This window comes from Mustelus asterias, chromosome 19, assembly GCF_964213995.1.
Source record: "Mustelus asterias chromosome 19, sMusAst1.hap1.1, whole genome shotgun sequence".
NCBI lineage: Eukaryota > Metazoa > Chordata > Chondrichthyes > Carcharhiniformes > Triakidae > Mustelus > Mustelus asterias.
In genome coordinates, this window is record NC_135819.1 from 67,095,646 (window position 1) to 67,111,282 (window position 15,637).

The 15,637-nt window shown below is 46.5% G+C and overlaps 1 protein-coding gene across 17 annotated transcripts in view; it reads left to right on the forward strand.

Annotated features, from left to right (window-relative positions):
- Positions 1 to 353: 353 nt before the first annotated feature.
- LOC144508040 (striatin-interacting protein 1-like) overlaps positions 354 to 15,637 on the forward strand; it is a 47,717-nt gene continuing 32,433 nt past the window's right edge. For 4 of the 17 annotated variants that reach the window (XM_078235762.1, XM_078235776.1, XM_078235767.1 and 1 more), the window contains exons 1-5: positions 377 to 496; positions 3,430 to 3,499; positions 5,763 to 5,837; positions 11,248 to 11,382; positions 12,721 to 12,841. In XM_078235762.1, coding sequence (XP_078091888.1) covers positions 425 to 496; positions 3,430 to 3,499; positions 5,763 to 5,837; positions 11,248 to 11,382; positions 12,721 to 12,841 — 473 coding nt within the window. In that variant the 5' untranslated portion in view covers positions 377 to 424. Of the gene's footprint in view, positions 698 to 3,429; positions 3,500 to 5,762; positions 5,944 to 11,247; positions 11,383 to 12,720; positions 12,842 to 15,637 lie in introns of all 17 variants that reach the window. The other 13 variants (XM_078235764.1, XM_078235765.1, XM_078235775.1 and 10 more) reach the window with 7 other exon arrangements.

Here is a 15,637-nt window from a genome sequence, read left to right on the forward strand (position 1 = left end):
GGTGGGACAAGAAAATTCCACCCAAATGGTCACCCGAGGCCAGGATTGAATCCTGGTCCCTGGTGCTGTCAAGCAGCAGCGCTAACCACTGTGCCACAGTGTCCTGTTGTGGGTTTGTCTTTGGGAAGAAAGATACACTGCCTTGGAAACAAATGGTAGTTGTAGTTTGTGTGGATGAAAGGATTCGCTAAACTGATGCTGCAGAGAGCGGGCACTGACATAAAGGGGCTGAATGGTCTCAGTTCTGATTCGAAAGGGGGCGGGTAACAGAGCTGACTGACGTCCCGTTTGTCCAATCACAGGCCGAGTCAGCTCCCATTTCCCGCCTCCGAATGAATTGTCCAATGAGGAGTGAGTGGGCGGGTTCTGGAGGCTGGCGCTTGGTTACAGAATGTAAGCGGCTTCAGTGGCAGGCCGGGTGAGGATGGAAGCGGCTAGCGGTAGCTCCGCTTCCCGGGCCAGGGAGCTCTCCCGAAACCAGCGCAGGGACTCGGAGGTGAGTCTTGAACCCCGGGCTCGGCCAGCAGAGTGTCACTGACAGCGGCGAGGCTGGCAGTCACCCCCCCCTCCCCCCCGCTTCCCTGACTCCGAGTCACTCACTGGTGGACACAGGCGAGAATGGATCCAACACAACTTTCCCAGCAACAACTCTGTGAGAAGCCCAAGTTTTCTTATTGCTTTAAAGCAACAATACCAGGTTTGGCCAGCTTTTCAAAATTTGTATTAAGAAGAACAGACTTGCCTTTATATGCCGCTTCTGCGGAGCCGGGGACGTCTAAAAGCCCTGTCCAGGCAATGAAGTACTTTTGAAGTGTAGTCACTGTTGCAATGTCAGAATGGTTATAGCACTGAGGAGGCCATTCGGTTGACTCTCCCAATGAGCAATTCACCTCGCACCCTTGCCGTCTACCCCACGTACTCTTCATTTTCAGATAATCATTCAGTTCCTTCTCAAATGGGTGGCACAGTGGTTAGCACTGCTGCCTCACAGCACCAGAGACCCGGGTTCGATTCCCGGCTTGGCTCACTGTGTGGGGTTTGTACATTCTCCCCAAGTCTTCGTGGGTTTCCTCCAGGTGCTCAGGTTCCTCCCACAGTCTGAAAGATGTGCTGGTTAGGTGCCCTGGAACAGGCGACTAGGGGAATTTTACAGTAACTTCATTGCAGTGTCAATGTAAGCCTTACTTGTGACTAATAAACTTTTTTAAAAAGTCTGCCTCCACCACACACTCCCAACCACTCGCTGCCATCATCAAACATTGCTTCTTTTGCCCATTACCTGGTCTGTGTCCTCTTGTTTTCGATCTTTCCATCAATGTGAACAGATTTTCCCATTTATACTCTGTCCAGACACCTCCATGATGGTATTCAAAATAGTGGTATTCACTATCAAATCTCCACTCAACCTTCTCTTCTCCAAGGAGAACAGTCTCAACTTCTCCAATCTATATGTAACTGAAGTTCTTCATCCCTGGAATCATTCTGCTGAATCTTTTCTGCATTCTATCTCATGCCTTCACATTTTAAAGTGTGGTGCCCAGAACCAGACACAATACTCCAGCTGACCCTGAGCCAATGCTGTACAAGTTCAACGTAACCTTGTTCTTGTATTCTGTGTCCCATTAATAAAATACTATATACTTTATTAACCTCTCTCTCTCAATCTGCCCTGCCACTAGCACATACACACTCAGGTTCCTCTGCTCCTGCACCCTTTTTAGAATTATATCCTGTTATATTGTCGCCACATTCTTCCTACCAGAAAGAATCACCTCACATTTCCCTGCATTAAATTTCATCTGCCACTTGTCTATCCATTCCATCAACCAGCCTCTATTGTTTTGAACTTCTACACATCGCGCTTACATAATATTTCCCAGCTTTGTATTGTCAGGAAATTTTGAAACTATGCTCTGCGCACTAAAGTCTAGGTTATTGACATATATCAGAAAGACTAAGGATCCCCTGGGGAACTCCACTGCAAATGTTCCCTCAGTCCAAAACACATCCAATAACTGCTACACTTTCTTGTCACTTAGCCAATTTTGTACCCATGTCACTACTGTCCCTTTTACTCCATAAGTTAGAACTTTACTCACAAGTCTGTTGTGCGATACTTTATCAAGTGCCTTTTTCTTAATATAGGAAAAGTGACAGCCAACTGTGTACAATAAACACCCATAAACAGCTACATGATAGACCAGATCATCTGTCTTTCATGATATTGATTGAGGGATAAATATTGGCCAGAACATTGGGCATAGTTCCCCCTCTTCAAAATAGTGCCATAGGATCTTTTACATCCACCCCCGATTCACAAACCTCGGACAGTGCAGCACTCCCTCAGTACTACGTTCAAGTGTCGGCTTTGATTTCTGTGCATTAGCCCTGGAGTGGGCCTTGAAACCAGAACCTTGTGACTCAGTCAAGAGTGCTACCAACTGAGTCACAGCTGGCACATACCAATAAAGCCTCAAGTTTAAAATAATGTTTTGGAAGTCTTGCTCATTGTAACTCAGTTTAGTTTGTGAATAGTGTTGAAACCAAGCCAATTAATTAATATGACTTGAAATCTGGTTACTATATTCTGCTCTAGCTTTCTCATTCCCATTTTGAATTTCTTATCCCAGTATCTCATTATTTCTCCCTTAATGTCTCTTGGTTCTTTCTTGTCTCTCTCCTTGCCTCTTCTGTCAATCCTCATCTTACTTTTTCCCCCCTCTTCTGTCTCACTCTTGCATCGTTCTTTCATTCCCCCATCTGTCTCTCTCAAACTCTTTTGGCTTTGTCAATTCTTCTCACTCCCTTGTACCCCCAAAACGCTCCTGCTCTCTTTTATCCTCCTTCTGTGCATCTCCCTTCTTTCATACCCCGTCCCTTGCTTTTCTTCTCTCTTCCCATCCTTCTACCTACTCTTTTTCCATTCCCCCATTCACTGCCCCTGTTTAATATGTGATTGGGAACCTGTCATGTATAGCCGTCATACAGAGGAGAGGTGAAGAGTTGGTTGAGGGGCGGTTGTTCATCTGGTGTTGTTTGGATGAAGGTGGGCACAAGCCTGTGTCCCTTTGATCCTATTTGTTTTCAGATGGCAGCTCTAGTTTGAGTATCAGCTTGCCATATCCAGAACTTCCTCTGGAAATACCATGGACTAGGCAGAGTGAATCATACATGATCATGCCATGGGAATGTTACAGGAGTTTCTCCTGTGTGGATCCCAAACCAGAGGTACAGATTGGCCAATGGTTCTGATTTTAAAGTCCTTATCCCAAAGGTGGGTAGTAATTAGTGTCTGCTTGGCCAAGTTTAATTTGGCTAGATTTCTACTCTATGAACTCTAAGTGAGTTGCTTGTGGTCGCGATATTTTGAAGACGTGGTGATGATGACAAAGTTGAAACCAACAGAATGCTCCTCTCACCAATTTTTAGGGTTCACTGGATTTCCCTAACCTAGAGTTTGAATATGGAGATTCAGACAGTATTGTTGCAGAGCTGTCAGGTAAGGTGAATTGCATCTCAGATACTCTGTATATTTTAGTCCTCTGTTTTAATTAGCGTGCATGTAATTGTTTTTTGAGCAGGCCCCTTGTCTGCAGCTGAAGTGAGTCCTGTATCTCTTTAATGCAGCTGATTTGGAGATGTAGCTCACAGACCTCCTGCAGTCGGTGGCAATGAACGTGCTTGATGATGAGAATAAATAATTCACGTCTGTGTTCCATCTTATAAGAAAGGCAGAATTTTTATTCCTATAATACCTTTCATAGCCTCGATGTCCTGAAGTGCTTCAGTCAGTGAAGGACTCCTGAAGTGTAGTCACCATTGTAATAGGGCAAGTCAGTAGCTAATTTGCACACAATGAGATCCCACAACAGCAGTGTGATAAATGACTAGATAAAATTACATTTATATAGCACCTTTGAATTCAGTAATTGTCCCAAGCTGATTCACGGACATGATTATCTGATACCGAGCCATGTGTGGAAATATTAGGAGAGGTGACCAAAGCTTGGTCAGAGAGATTTTCATGGCAAATTTTGAAGGAGAGAGAGAGAGAAGAAAACTGGGGGGAGCAGAATTTCCAAAGCTTAGGGCATTGACCAGGGTAGAAGAAATTTTTTATGCTTGCAAACAAAATCAACAGAACCTTTGTTTAGTGTCTCCTCTAAAAGACAGAACTTCAAATCCTTCATGGTGGAGAGGTATTGTTGGTGTGTATGTATGGAGGCTGCCTTCATGTCTGTGGGTAATATTGCTGAGAAGCCAGATGTAACTGAGAAATTGGAGGAGGCTAAGAATGGAACCTTGTAACAGATCACAGGTGACCATACATGGAGGGAGGAGTAGCTGTTGCAAGAGGTGTGCAGTCTGCAATGGGAAGGGTCACTTTCCATGTTGCCGGTCACATTGTCTCATAAGAGAGACAGAAACTGGACTGAAAGCATTTGAACAAGGTGGACATAGTGTTGATTGAAGATACTTTTTAGAACCTTAAGAAGGCTAGGTTTAAGATGGGGTAGTCAGTGCAGAGGATAGCCATAGTATCTTAAGGAGCATGGTGTATAGAAGTTGTGAGGCATGAGTCTATTGAGGGGTAGTTGAGTATTTTGGAATTGTGGGGGAGGGGGGCATAGGGAGAGTGGTTAAGGCCCCAGAAGTGGGGAGGGCCTATAGAATAGTCCAAGTTTGATTTGGATATAGAGAAGACCTATAGAATAGTCCAAGTTTAACTAGATATGGTTTGCAAGGCCATGGAATTTTCATGAGTTGTATAACTGGTGTTGGATTCTATCTGGCAGTGGGGGGGGGGGGGTCCTAATCACTCTGAGATTGTGGGTATTGGTGGCAAGGCTGGCATCAATTGCCCATACCTAGTTGCCCTGAGAACGTGTCTTTTCTTCAGCTGCTCTTTCTGCTTGTCGCTGTTAGATATAATTGAATGGCTTATTTGGTCACTTTTAGAGGGCAGTTAAAAGGCAACTATATTTGTGTAGGACGGGGGTTAGATTTAGTCTGAAACTGGATAAGGACTATGTGTTTCCTTTCAGGATATTAATTGACCAGTTGGGTTATTATGAAAATTGGACAGCTTCATGATCACTTTTACAGAAACCATTTTTTAATTTGTGGATTTTTTTATAAATAGAAATCAAATCCTCAAACTTCCTGATGATATTCCTATTAACATCTCTGGACTATTAATCCAAGCCTCTTGATAAGTAGTCCAGCACATGAGCTTGATGTAAGAATGGCAGCAGATAGAACAAGGAGGTGACTGAAGACACCAAAGATGAAAATAATTGAAGAATTTGGAATCAGTTTTTAAAATCCTGTTTGAGAAGCTGTTGCTGAAAGCTCCCCAAATTAGAAGTCTGCTAAACCCAAAGTGTCAATTCGTAAATCTCTCATAATGCTCCAGTTTTCAATGAGTTCTCTGGCATCACAGAAGTCATGTGGAGATGCCGGCGTTGGACTGGGGTAAACACAGTAAGAAGTCTCACAACACCAGGTTAAAGTCCAACAGGTTTATTTGGTAGCAAATAGCACTAGCTTTCAGAGCGCTGCTCCTTCATCAGGTGAGTTGGAGATCTCCCACTCGCCTGACGAAGGAGCAGCCCTCCGAAAGCTAGTGGCGTTTGCTACCAAATAAACCTGTTGGACTTTAACCTGGTGTTGTGAGACTTATCACAGAAGTGGACAGTGTGGAGGAAACTCATTGCCATGCTGCACAATGTTGAACAATCTTTCCTCTTCTCTTCCCACAGAGCTGTACAGTTACACAGAAGAACCTGAATTTGCTGCAAACAGGGATTGCTTTGAAGAGGATTTTGCGATTCATGGTAGTGGGCAATCGCGAAGCGCAGTGAGAGGGGCGTTCAAAAACCCTCAGCACAGTTTCCAAAGTTTGAGCAGGATTTTGATGAGAGCTGATATCCCAGAATACGGGTGAAGAAGCTGAGCCCTAGAGATTAACGTATCTCTAAACTGGTGCTTCCCAAAGCTTTGCCTGCCAGGACCCTATTATAATGCTTCAAGCTTGGTTCAACCCAGAGTGGAAACTGGGGTGGGAGGGGGAATCCTTTTGAGCGAGTGGCGGTTCAAACAGCAGGGATACGGGCACAAAAAACAAGTAAAACACCAAGCCTTTTATACACTGGTGACAGCGATGGGGCTTCAGAGCTCATTGGATTAGGTCGTGGCTCCCAAACTTTGAGTCATGGTACCCCTAGTGACCTCCCAAGAGCATTAGGGAACCACAAACATTCTCATAATGTCAACACCCCTTTTTTCCCACAAAATAGGTGCGAACACAGAAATCAAATGTACACAAGTCTTTTCTAGCGATATCTATGCATATACTAGGAAGAGGCACGCAATCACAATTACGTTCACCAGCGACTTGACCCCGTCACATTAACCCCTGGCCAAGCCACCTCCCATAGCCCTTAACATTAACCCCTGGCCAAGCCACCTCCCATAGCCCTTAACATTAACCCCTGGCCAAGCCACCTCCCATAGCCCTTAACATTAACCCCTGGCCAAGCCACCCTCCCATAGCCCTTAACATTAACCCCTGGCCAAGCCACCTCCCATAGCCCTTAACATTAACCCCTGGATACAGTACCCATTTTAGGAGAGGGTAATCTGGGAATAATTGAAAAGTTCTCTTAATAAAAATGTCATTTTTAATGGGACACAAACACCTCACTCTCCCTCTCACACACACACCTCATTCCCTTACATTGACACATTCGCTCTCTCTCTCATTCACTACATATTCATCCTTCTTGAACACTCAGCCCCCCCGCCCCCCCCTCGTGGGCGCCCACCGGCCCCTCCCTTGCGGGCACCCACCAGCCCCTCCCAAGGTCAATGCCCACTGTTGACCACGGGCCTTTCTGCCCAGTGAGATGGAATACATCAAATGGACAAATCATTGATCAGCCTGTTCTATGATTTGCAGACCCCCTGGAGACACTTCACGGACTCCGAGGGTCTGTGGACCCCAGTTTGAGAGCCCTTGGATTAAGACACGCCCACCAGCAAATAAAGAGGCCTCGCACCAAACCATAGGACTGGCAAATCTGAGTCATAGAACATAGGAGCAGCAGTAGGCCATTCGGCCCTTTGAGCCTGCTGTGCCATTCAACATGATCATGGCTGATTCTCTAAACCACACTCCCGTGCTTTCCCCATACCCGTTGACACCTTTAGAATCTAGAAATCTATCTATTTGCTTCTTAAATGTATTCAGTGACTTGACCTCCACAGCCTTCTGTGGTAGAGAAGGAGTGAAGAAATTTCTCCGCATCTCAGTTGTAAATGTCCTCCCACTGTGATGTCTTGTATTAGGCCCTCCAACCAGAGGAAACAACACTATGCATCCAGTCGTGTCAGAATTTTATACATTTCAATGAGATCCCCTCTTATTCTTTTAAATTCCAGTGAATATGGGCCCAGTCGACCTAGTCTCTCCTCATACAAGTCTCTGCTCCACAGCCATCATTGCTGCTTCCATTTGCTCATCCTGTGATCCCACTGGGATCATGACTAACAATGTGGGAACTCCTGCTATAAATACCTTTTAATGATAAAGGATGATTACTATAATGCTACCAGAGATGAGGGAATTCAGTCACCTGGATTCTCTAGGGGATCTGGAGTTGTCCTTCAAAGAGCAGAGACGATTTAACAGATGTGCACAATGTCATGATGAGTTTTGATGAGGAAAAATTGTTTCCAGTGGTAAAGGGGTGGTGAGCAGAGGACACAGATTTAAGTTGATTGGCTAAAGTGACAAAGTGGGAACTGTTTTACACAGCGAATTGTTGTGATCTGGAATGCGTTACCTGAAAGACTGGTGGAAGCTGATTCAATAATAACTTTCAAAAGGGAATTGAATGAATACTTGACAAGTAAGCATTTTGCATGGCTCCAGGGAGGGGGAATGGGAATAATTGGATAGTTCTTTCAAAGAGACAGTGATGGGCCAAATGGCCACCACCTGTGCTGTACATTCTGTGATCGGAACCATCCCAGAGATTTCATAGGATCATAGAATCCCTCCAATACAGAAGGAGTCCATTCAGCCCATCGAGTCTGCACTGACTCTCTGACAGGGCATCTTACCCAGGCCCTTTCCCTGTTCTTTTCCCTGTAACATCACACATTCACCATGGCCAATCCACCTAACCTGCACATCTCTGGACTTTAGGAGGAAACCAGAGCACCCGGAGATAATCCACACAGACACAGGGAGAATGTGAGGAGAGACAGGCTGAGTCCTTCAGTCGCTCCGCCCACTCTCTCCTCATTTTGGAATTTTCCTTCATAACCATTTGATTAAGTCTCCTTTTTCCGTATAGCTGTGCCATTTTACACCATTTAGCCTGCAGTTAGTGAGCACACTGTGCTGGGTAGGTTGTGCAACTGAGTGCACGGCTGGGGACTGAACCTCTCATTCATTGAGATCAGTTCTAACAGTTTTGCCTGTGCAGTGCTCCATAACCCACATTGGTTCAACTGACTGATTTCTTGACGTGTGTTAATAAACACATGCACAGACTGCCCAAGAGCCCTGTTAACCCCGGGTCAATTAACTTCACCCTACTGGCTGAGGAGAAGGAGCCACAAATGGCAGGTCCAGTTAGGGCATAGTTATGGCTTTTATTTTGCAGAGGGGAAATAATATGTTCAAAAGAAGAAGTTTCTCCTCCATTATTTTTTAAAATTTTGTTCATTTGTAGCCTGCCTCAAGTTGCTACATATTAGGGGGTCACATTGTTCCCTGGGGAACAGATTGAATTGGATTTGATAACCAGCGGGAATCCAGAAATATTTGTTTAAAGTTTATTTATGAATGACTTAGAGGAGGGGGCTGAAGGGTGGATCAGTAAATTTGCTGATGACACCAAGATTGGTGGAGTAGTGGATGAGGTGGAGGCTGTTGTAGGCTGCAAAGAGACATAGATAGGATGCAAAGCTGGGCTGAAAAATGGCAAATGGAGTTTAACCCTGATAACTGTGAGGTGATTCATTTTGGTAGGACTAATTTAAATGTGGATTACAGGGTCAAAGAACAAAGAACAGTACAGCACAGGAAACAGGCCCTTCGGCCCTCCAAGCCTGTGCCGCTCCTTGGTCCAACTAGACCAATCGTTTGTATCCCTCCATTCCCAGGCTGCTCATGTGACTATCCAGGTAAGTCTTAAACGATGTCAGCGTGCCTGCCTCCACCACCCTACTTGGCAGCGCATTCCAGGCCACCACCACCCTCTGTGTAAAAAACATCCCTCTAATATCTGAGTTATACTTCGCCCCTCTCACCTTGAGCCCGTGACCCCTCGTGAACATCACTTCTGATCTGGGAAAAAGCTTCCCACCATTCACCCTATCTATCCCCTTCGTAATCTTGTACACCTCTATTAGATCTCCCCTCATTCTCCGTCTTTCCAGGGAGAACAACCCCAGTTTACCCAATCTCTCCTCATAGCTAAGACCCTCCATACCAGGCAACATCCTGGTAAACCTTCTCTGCACTCTCTCTAACGCCTCCACGTCTTTCTGGTAGTGCGGCGACCAGAACTGGACGCAGTACTCCAAATGTGGCCTAACCAGCGTTCTATACAGCTGTATCATCAGACTCCAGCTTTTATACTCTATACCCCGTCCTATAAAGGCAAGCATACCATATGCCTTCTTCACCACCTTCTCGACCTGTGTTGCCACCTTCAAGGATTTGTGGACTTGCACACCTAGGTCCCTCTGTGTTTCTATACTCCTGATGACTCTGCCATTTATTGTATAACTCCTCCCTACATTATTTCTTCCAAAATGCATCACTTCGCATTTATCCGGATTAAACTCCATCTGCCACCTCTCCGCCCAATTTTCCAGCCTATCTATATCCTGCTGTATTGTCCGACAATGCTCTTTGCTATCCGCAAGTCCAGCCATCTTCGTGTCATCCGCAAACTTGCTGATTACACCAGTTACACCTTCTTCCAAATCATTTATATATTATCACAAATAGCAGAGGTCCCAGTACAGAGCCCTGCGGAACACCACTGGTCACAGACCTCCAGCCGGAAAAAGACCCTTCGACCACTACCCTCTGTCTCCTATGGCCAAGCCAGTTCTCCACCCATCTAGCCACTTCTCCTTGTAAAGGTAGAGTTCTGAAGACTGTGGAGGAACAGAGAGATCTTGGGGTCCATATCCACAGATCTCTAAAGGTTGCCACTCAAGTGGATAGAGCTGTGAAGAAGGCCTATAGTGTGTTAGCTTTTATTAACAGGGGGTTGGAGTTTAAGAGCCGTGGGGTTATGCTGCAACTGTACAGGACCTTGATGAGACCACATTTGGAATATTGTGTGCAGTTCTGGTCACCTCAGGATGTGGAAGTGCTGGAAAGAGTGCAGAGGAGATTTACCAGGATGCTGCCTGGTTTGGAGGGTAGGTCTTATGAGGAAAGATTGAGGGAGCTGGGGCTGTTCTCTCTGGAGCGGAGAAGGCTGAGGGGAGACTTAATAGAGGTTTATAAAATGATGAAGGGGATGGATAGAGTGAACGTTCAAAGACTATTTCCTCGGGTGGATGGAGCTATTACAAGGGGGCATAACTATAGGGTTCCTGGTGGGAGATATAGGAAGGATATCAGAGGTAGGTTCTTTACGCAGAGAGTGGTTGGGGTGTGGAATGGACTGCCTGCAGTGATAGTGGAGTCAGACACTTTAGGAACATTTAAGTGGTTCTTGGATAGGCACATGGAGCACACCAGGACGATAGGGAGTGGGATAGCTTGATCTTGGTTTCAGATAAAGCTCGGCACAACATCGTGGGCTGAAGGGCCTGTTCTGTGCTGTACTGTTCTATGTTCTATGTTCTATTTATTAGTGTCACAAGTAGGCTTACATTAACACTGCAATGAAGTTACTGTGAAAATCCCCTAGTTGCCACACTCTGGCACCTGTTCGGGTTACACTGAGGGGGAATTTAACACAGCCAATGCACCTAACCAACACGTCTTTGGGAGTGTGGGAGGAAACCGGAGCACCTGGAGGAAACTCACGCAGACATGGGGAGAATGTGCAGACTACATAGAGTGACCCAAGCCGGGAATCGAGCCTCGGTCCCTGGCATTTGAGGCAGCAGTGCTAACCACTGTGCCACCGTGCCATTTGGGTATTGGAGAGATGAGGGATGTGAATACTGGCATCAGTATAATTGAATGCTTCTTGTGTCTCGCAGGGAAGGGCAAGAAATGGGTTGAACTGGAAGAGAATGAACACAAATCCTACTTAATGAGATTGCTGGATGGATTGGAAGTAATAAGCAGAGAGAGGAGGCTTAAATTTGCCAGAGCCATTCTTTACCTGGCCCAAGGTAATTAGCGAATGACAGTATAACTCCCTAATTTTCTGAAGTATCTTCCCCCAAGGGTGGTGTTCTGTTATGTAAATTTAGTGAAAAAATTAAACTAGCAACTTGGATTCAACCAAAGTTACCCTAGTCAAAACACAGCCTTAGCTCTGCACAAGGATGTCCGGCACCCCAACTAGTCAACACTTCATATCATTTACATACCATTAACAAGAAGACAATTTCGTCCACCTAATCTCCATGAAATCAACCTTGAAGAAGGTTCTCTGTCCTTTCCTCCCCCCATACCGCCACACAGGGAAGGTGATGGCCGAGTGGTATTATCGCTAGACTATCAATCCAGAAATTCAGCTCATGTTCCGGGGACTTGGGTTTGAATCCAGCCACAACAGATGGTGGAATTTGAATTCAATTTTTAAAAATGTGGAATTTAGCATCTACTGATGACCATGAAACCATTTTGATTGTCAGAAAAATCCATTCGGTACACTAATGTCCTTTAGGGAAGGAAATCTGCCATTCTTGCCAGGTCTGGTTTATTTGAGATTCCAGAGCCACAGCAATGTGGTTGACTCTCAACTGCCCATGGACAACTAGGGAAGGGCAATAAATGCTGGCCAACCAGCGACACCCATGTTCCACAAATTTAAAAAAAACCCTTCTCCATATTCTGACCCTCCACTGTCAATCACGGCCTTTTCCTGTTTTGGTGGCCCTGCATATTGAACCCAATGTAGAAGTCAGGAAGTGGAGAGTTCTCTCAAAAGGTCCTGTGCAGAATCCTAGTCATAACTCGCATTGTTGCCCATTGCCATTAGATTTCTGCATCTCTGACACCTAAGCCCTCCCTCAGTATTACACTGGAGTGTTAGCTTAGATTATGCACTGACGTCCTGCCATGAGATATGAGCCTGCAATATTCTGACTTTGCGATATGTACTATGAACTGAACCAAACTGCTATTTAGGTGGCCAGTAATGATAAGGATGTTCTCCCCCCTGTAGGTGGGTAAGTTTCTTTATGTGCCATCTGTTTTTATCTGATGGCAGAGGGGAAGAGAACACTGATTTCCCAGAACACTTTCTTCATTGTTTGAGGGGGGTGGTGAGGAGAGGCGGGAGGCGGTTCTATGCATGCAGGTCACTCCGAAGCTGTCCCCTTTAAGATAATGCTCAAGAAAATTTAATGTACAGCTTGTTAGAATGAGTACGCCACTCAAAAATGTTGAAGAAAATTAAGAGGGGACATTGCAGTCATCTTCCCCACAAAAAAGAAAAGTCAAATGAATGTTTTTTCCTCCTCCTTGCTGTACTGACCCCTCGGTTTCGATGCTCTCTACAGGTGTGTTTGATGACTGCTACACGGAAACGGAAGTGGTGCATTGGGCCCGGTACAATGTCTTCCTTCTCTATGAGATGGGCACGTTTGGGGCATTGGTGGAGCTCCTGAATATGGAGATCGAGTGAGTGAAGGAGGGGACAGTGGTAATGATCTGTTTGTGCATTACTGTTCCGCGTGAAGTAGAATCAAACTTGTAGGCTGACTGGAGGCTAAACGCAGGGTGGGATCTGATAAAAACGTGGGCTGGAAGACGTGTTGACAGTGAAAGACCTGTTCCCCGTTGTAATGGAGAGGACTCCCCATCCTTAGGGTGGATAATTGGGGGAACTGGCATCTCGTTAAATGTGAATCTTATCTTATGAACATGCATCAATGGGGGCGATTCTCCCAAAAGTGCTGAATTTTCGAGAAAACTGTTCTGGATCACGACTGTTTTTTCAGTGCAACTTTAGACCTGAATCTCCGCACTCTGGGCAATGCAGAGGTCACAAACATGAATATTATTAAGATCCCGGGAGTGTGGGGCCTATTCACGCTGGAGTTTGACAGTTCTGGAACTCTGTGGCCCCGATCTGTCAGTCTCCCTGTTTGCTGGCCAGCTTGGTCACTGGCCAGCCCAGGACTCCCACAGTGCTGCCCCTCCAGCCCCCCTCCACGGCCCGATCGTGGCCCCCATGACAATTCGCGGGCCATTCCCCACCCAAGCCGATCGAAGCACCCCGATGTCCAGCCCCCCGCACCCAGCTGTGGCGATCCCCCCCCACCCCCCTCGCCCCGGCAGACCTCCCTCCCCCGCTGACCCACCCGGGATCAGACTCCCCCAACAGGAGGCAGACCCACCCCCAGCAGACCACCACCACCCCCCCACAGCCCAACCCGATCGCTGGCCTCCCTCCAGCCCAGACCAATCCCTATGCAGAGTGGCAGCGGGACCCCCCCCCCCCCCACCCACCCCCACCAATCGCCCTTAGGCCCCACCCATAATAGGCCACGCCCCTAGGCACTGCCCATGCCTAGTGGGCAGTTCCAATGTGCCCCCTCGGCATGGGCACTTTGCCCCTTCAGTGCCAAGAGGCACAGGCTGGTACTGCCAGGGTGCCCATGCCCAGGGGGCACCAATCCCCCCACCGCCCAACCCTCTGAGTGAACCCCCTTCACTCCGCTAGTTCCCTGAACTTGGGGAGCTAGTCTAAACCCTGCCAGATTGAAGTGCTCCTGGCAGGATGAGAGATTCTATCGGGCCTGGCAAGTTCTGTGCCGGGTCTAATAATCACATGTAAACTACATTTAAAATACATTAAAAACAGATTCAAATGACTTACTACTCTTCCCGCTGGTTTCCAGCGCGGTCTCAACTGCGACTGTTCCCTGGCTCTGGGAGACGCGCATGTGTCGGGGACGCATGCGCGAACCCCACGAAATGGCCAACACGTGATTCTCCTGACCGGACTTGCCAGAAAATTTGTGGATCGCAATGGGAGAATCGCCCCCAATGTGCCAGACATGGAAATGCGACAGGTGCTGTATAAACAACTAAAAGGTTGTTAATCATGAGGAAATTGTAAATAAAAGATGATGTTCAGTGAACTGTTTTGCACAGGGATTTATTCTACAAATATACTGATTGATAAACATGGCAGAAATGTAGACAATGAACCTTCCACTGTCTGTCTTTAACTCTTGTTCCAAAGACACTCGAGTGGTAAACCCCCAGGTGATGATTGCATATCATAGAAACCCTACAGTACAGAAAGAGGCCATCCAGCCCATCAAGTCTGCACTGACCACAATTCCACCCAGGCCCTACCCTCATATCCCTACATATTTACCCACTAATCCCTCTAACCTACACATCTCAGGACACTAAGGGCAATTTTTTTTTAGCATGGCCAATTAACCTAACCCGCACATCTTTGGACTGTGGGAGGAAACCAGAGCACCCGGAGGAAACCCACACAGACAAGAAGAGAATGTGCAAACTCCACACAGACAGTGACCCAAGCCGGGAATCGAACCCAGGTCCCTGGAGCTGTGAAGCAGCAGTGCTAACCACTGTGCTACCGTGCTGCCCAAAGGGAAATGTGAGACTACAGATAGAATCTGCAAAGTGGTGGTTGCCAACATGAATGGACTCACTGAATACAGCAGGGAGGGTGGGAAGCCCAGTGTGGTGTTCCCACTGGATTAGAAACAAGGCAGCAATACACCTAGTTTTAAGTAAAACAGTAAATTAATCCGGGCTTTTGGCCTTTCATCAAAAGCTGGCAAGGTAATGGAAGCGAGCATTTTTGGTGTCAGGTTGGATGGTCCCCATGATCCAGATAATGGCAGCCAGCAGTGACTCACCCTGCCTGACTTTTTGTTGAAGAAAGCAACTTCTACATGGATGCTGAAAAGCCCAATGATACATTATCCCAAGATACCAGAGAGTCTTTGATAAAGTTCCACACAAAATTCTTGAAGTGAATAAGGAATTGGCTGGAAGAGAGCAAAGGAAGTGCCAATTGGCATCACGGTGGCACAATGGTTAGCCCTGCTACCTCACAGGTATAGGAACCTGGGTTCAATTCCAGCCTTGGGTGACTGTCCTTGTGGAGTTTGCACGTTCTCCCTGTGTCTGCATGGATTTCCTCCGGGTGTTCCAATTTCCTCCCATAGTCCAAAAATGTGCAGGTTAGGTGGATTGGCCATGCTAAATTGTCTGTTAGTGTTGTAGATTATGGGGATTAGTGGGGTAAATACATAGGGTTACAGGGATAGGGCCTGAGTAAGGAGCTCTGTCAAAGCTCTGTCGGTGCAGACTCCAATGGGCCGAGTTGCCTCTTTCTGCACTGTAGGGAATCTATGATTCTAAGAATTAGGGGAGTGATTTTGGGTTAAGGAGATGTAATGATCATGTATCCTTGATGCTGGGGCC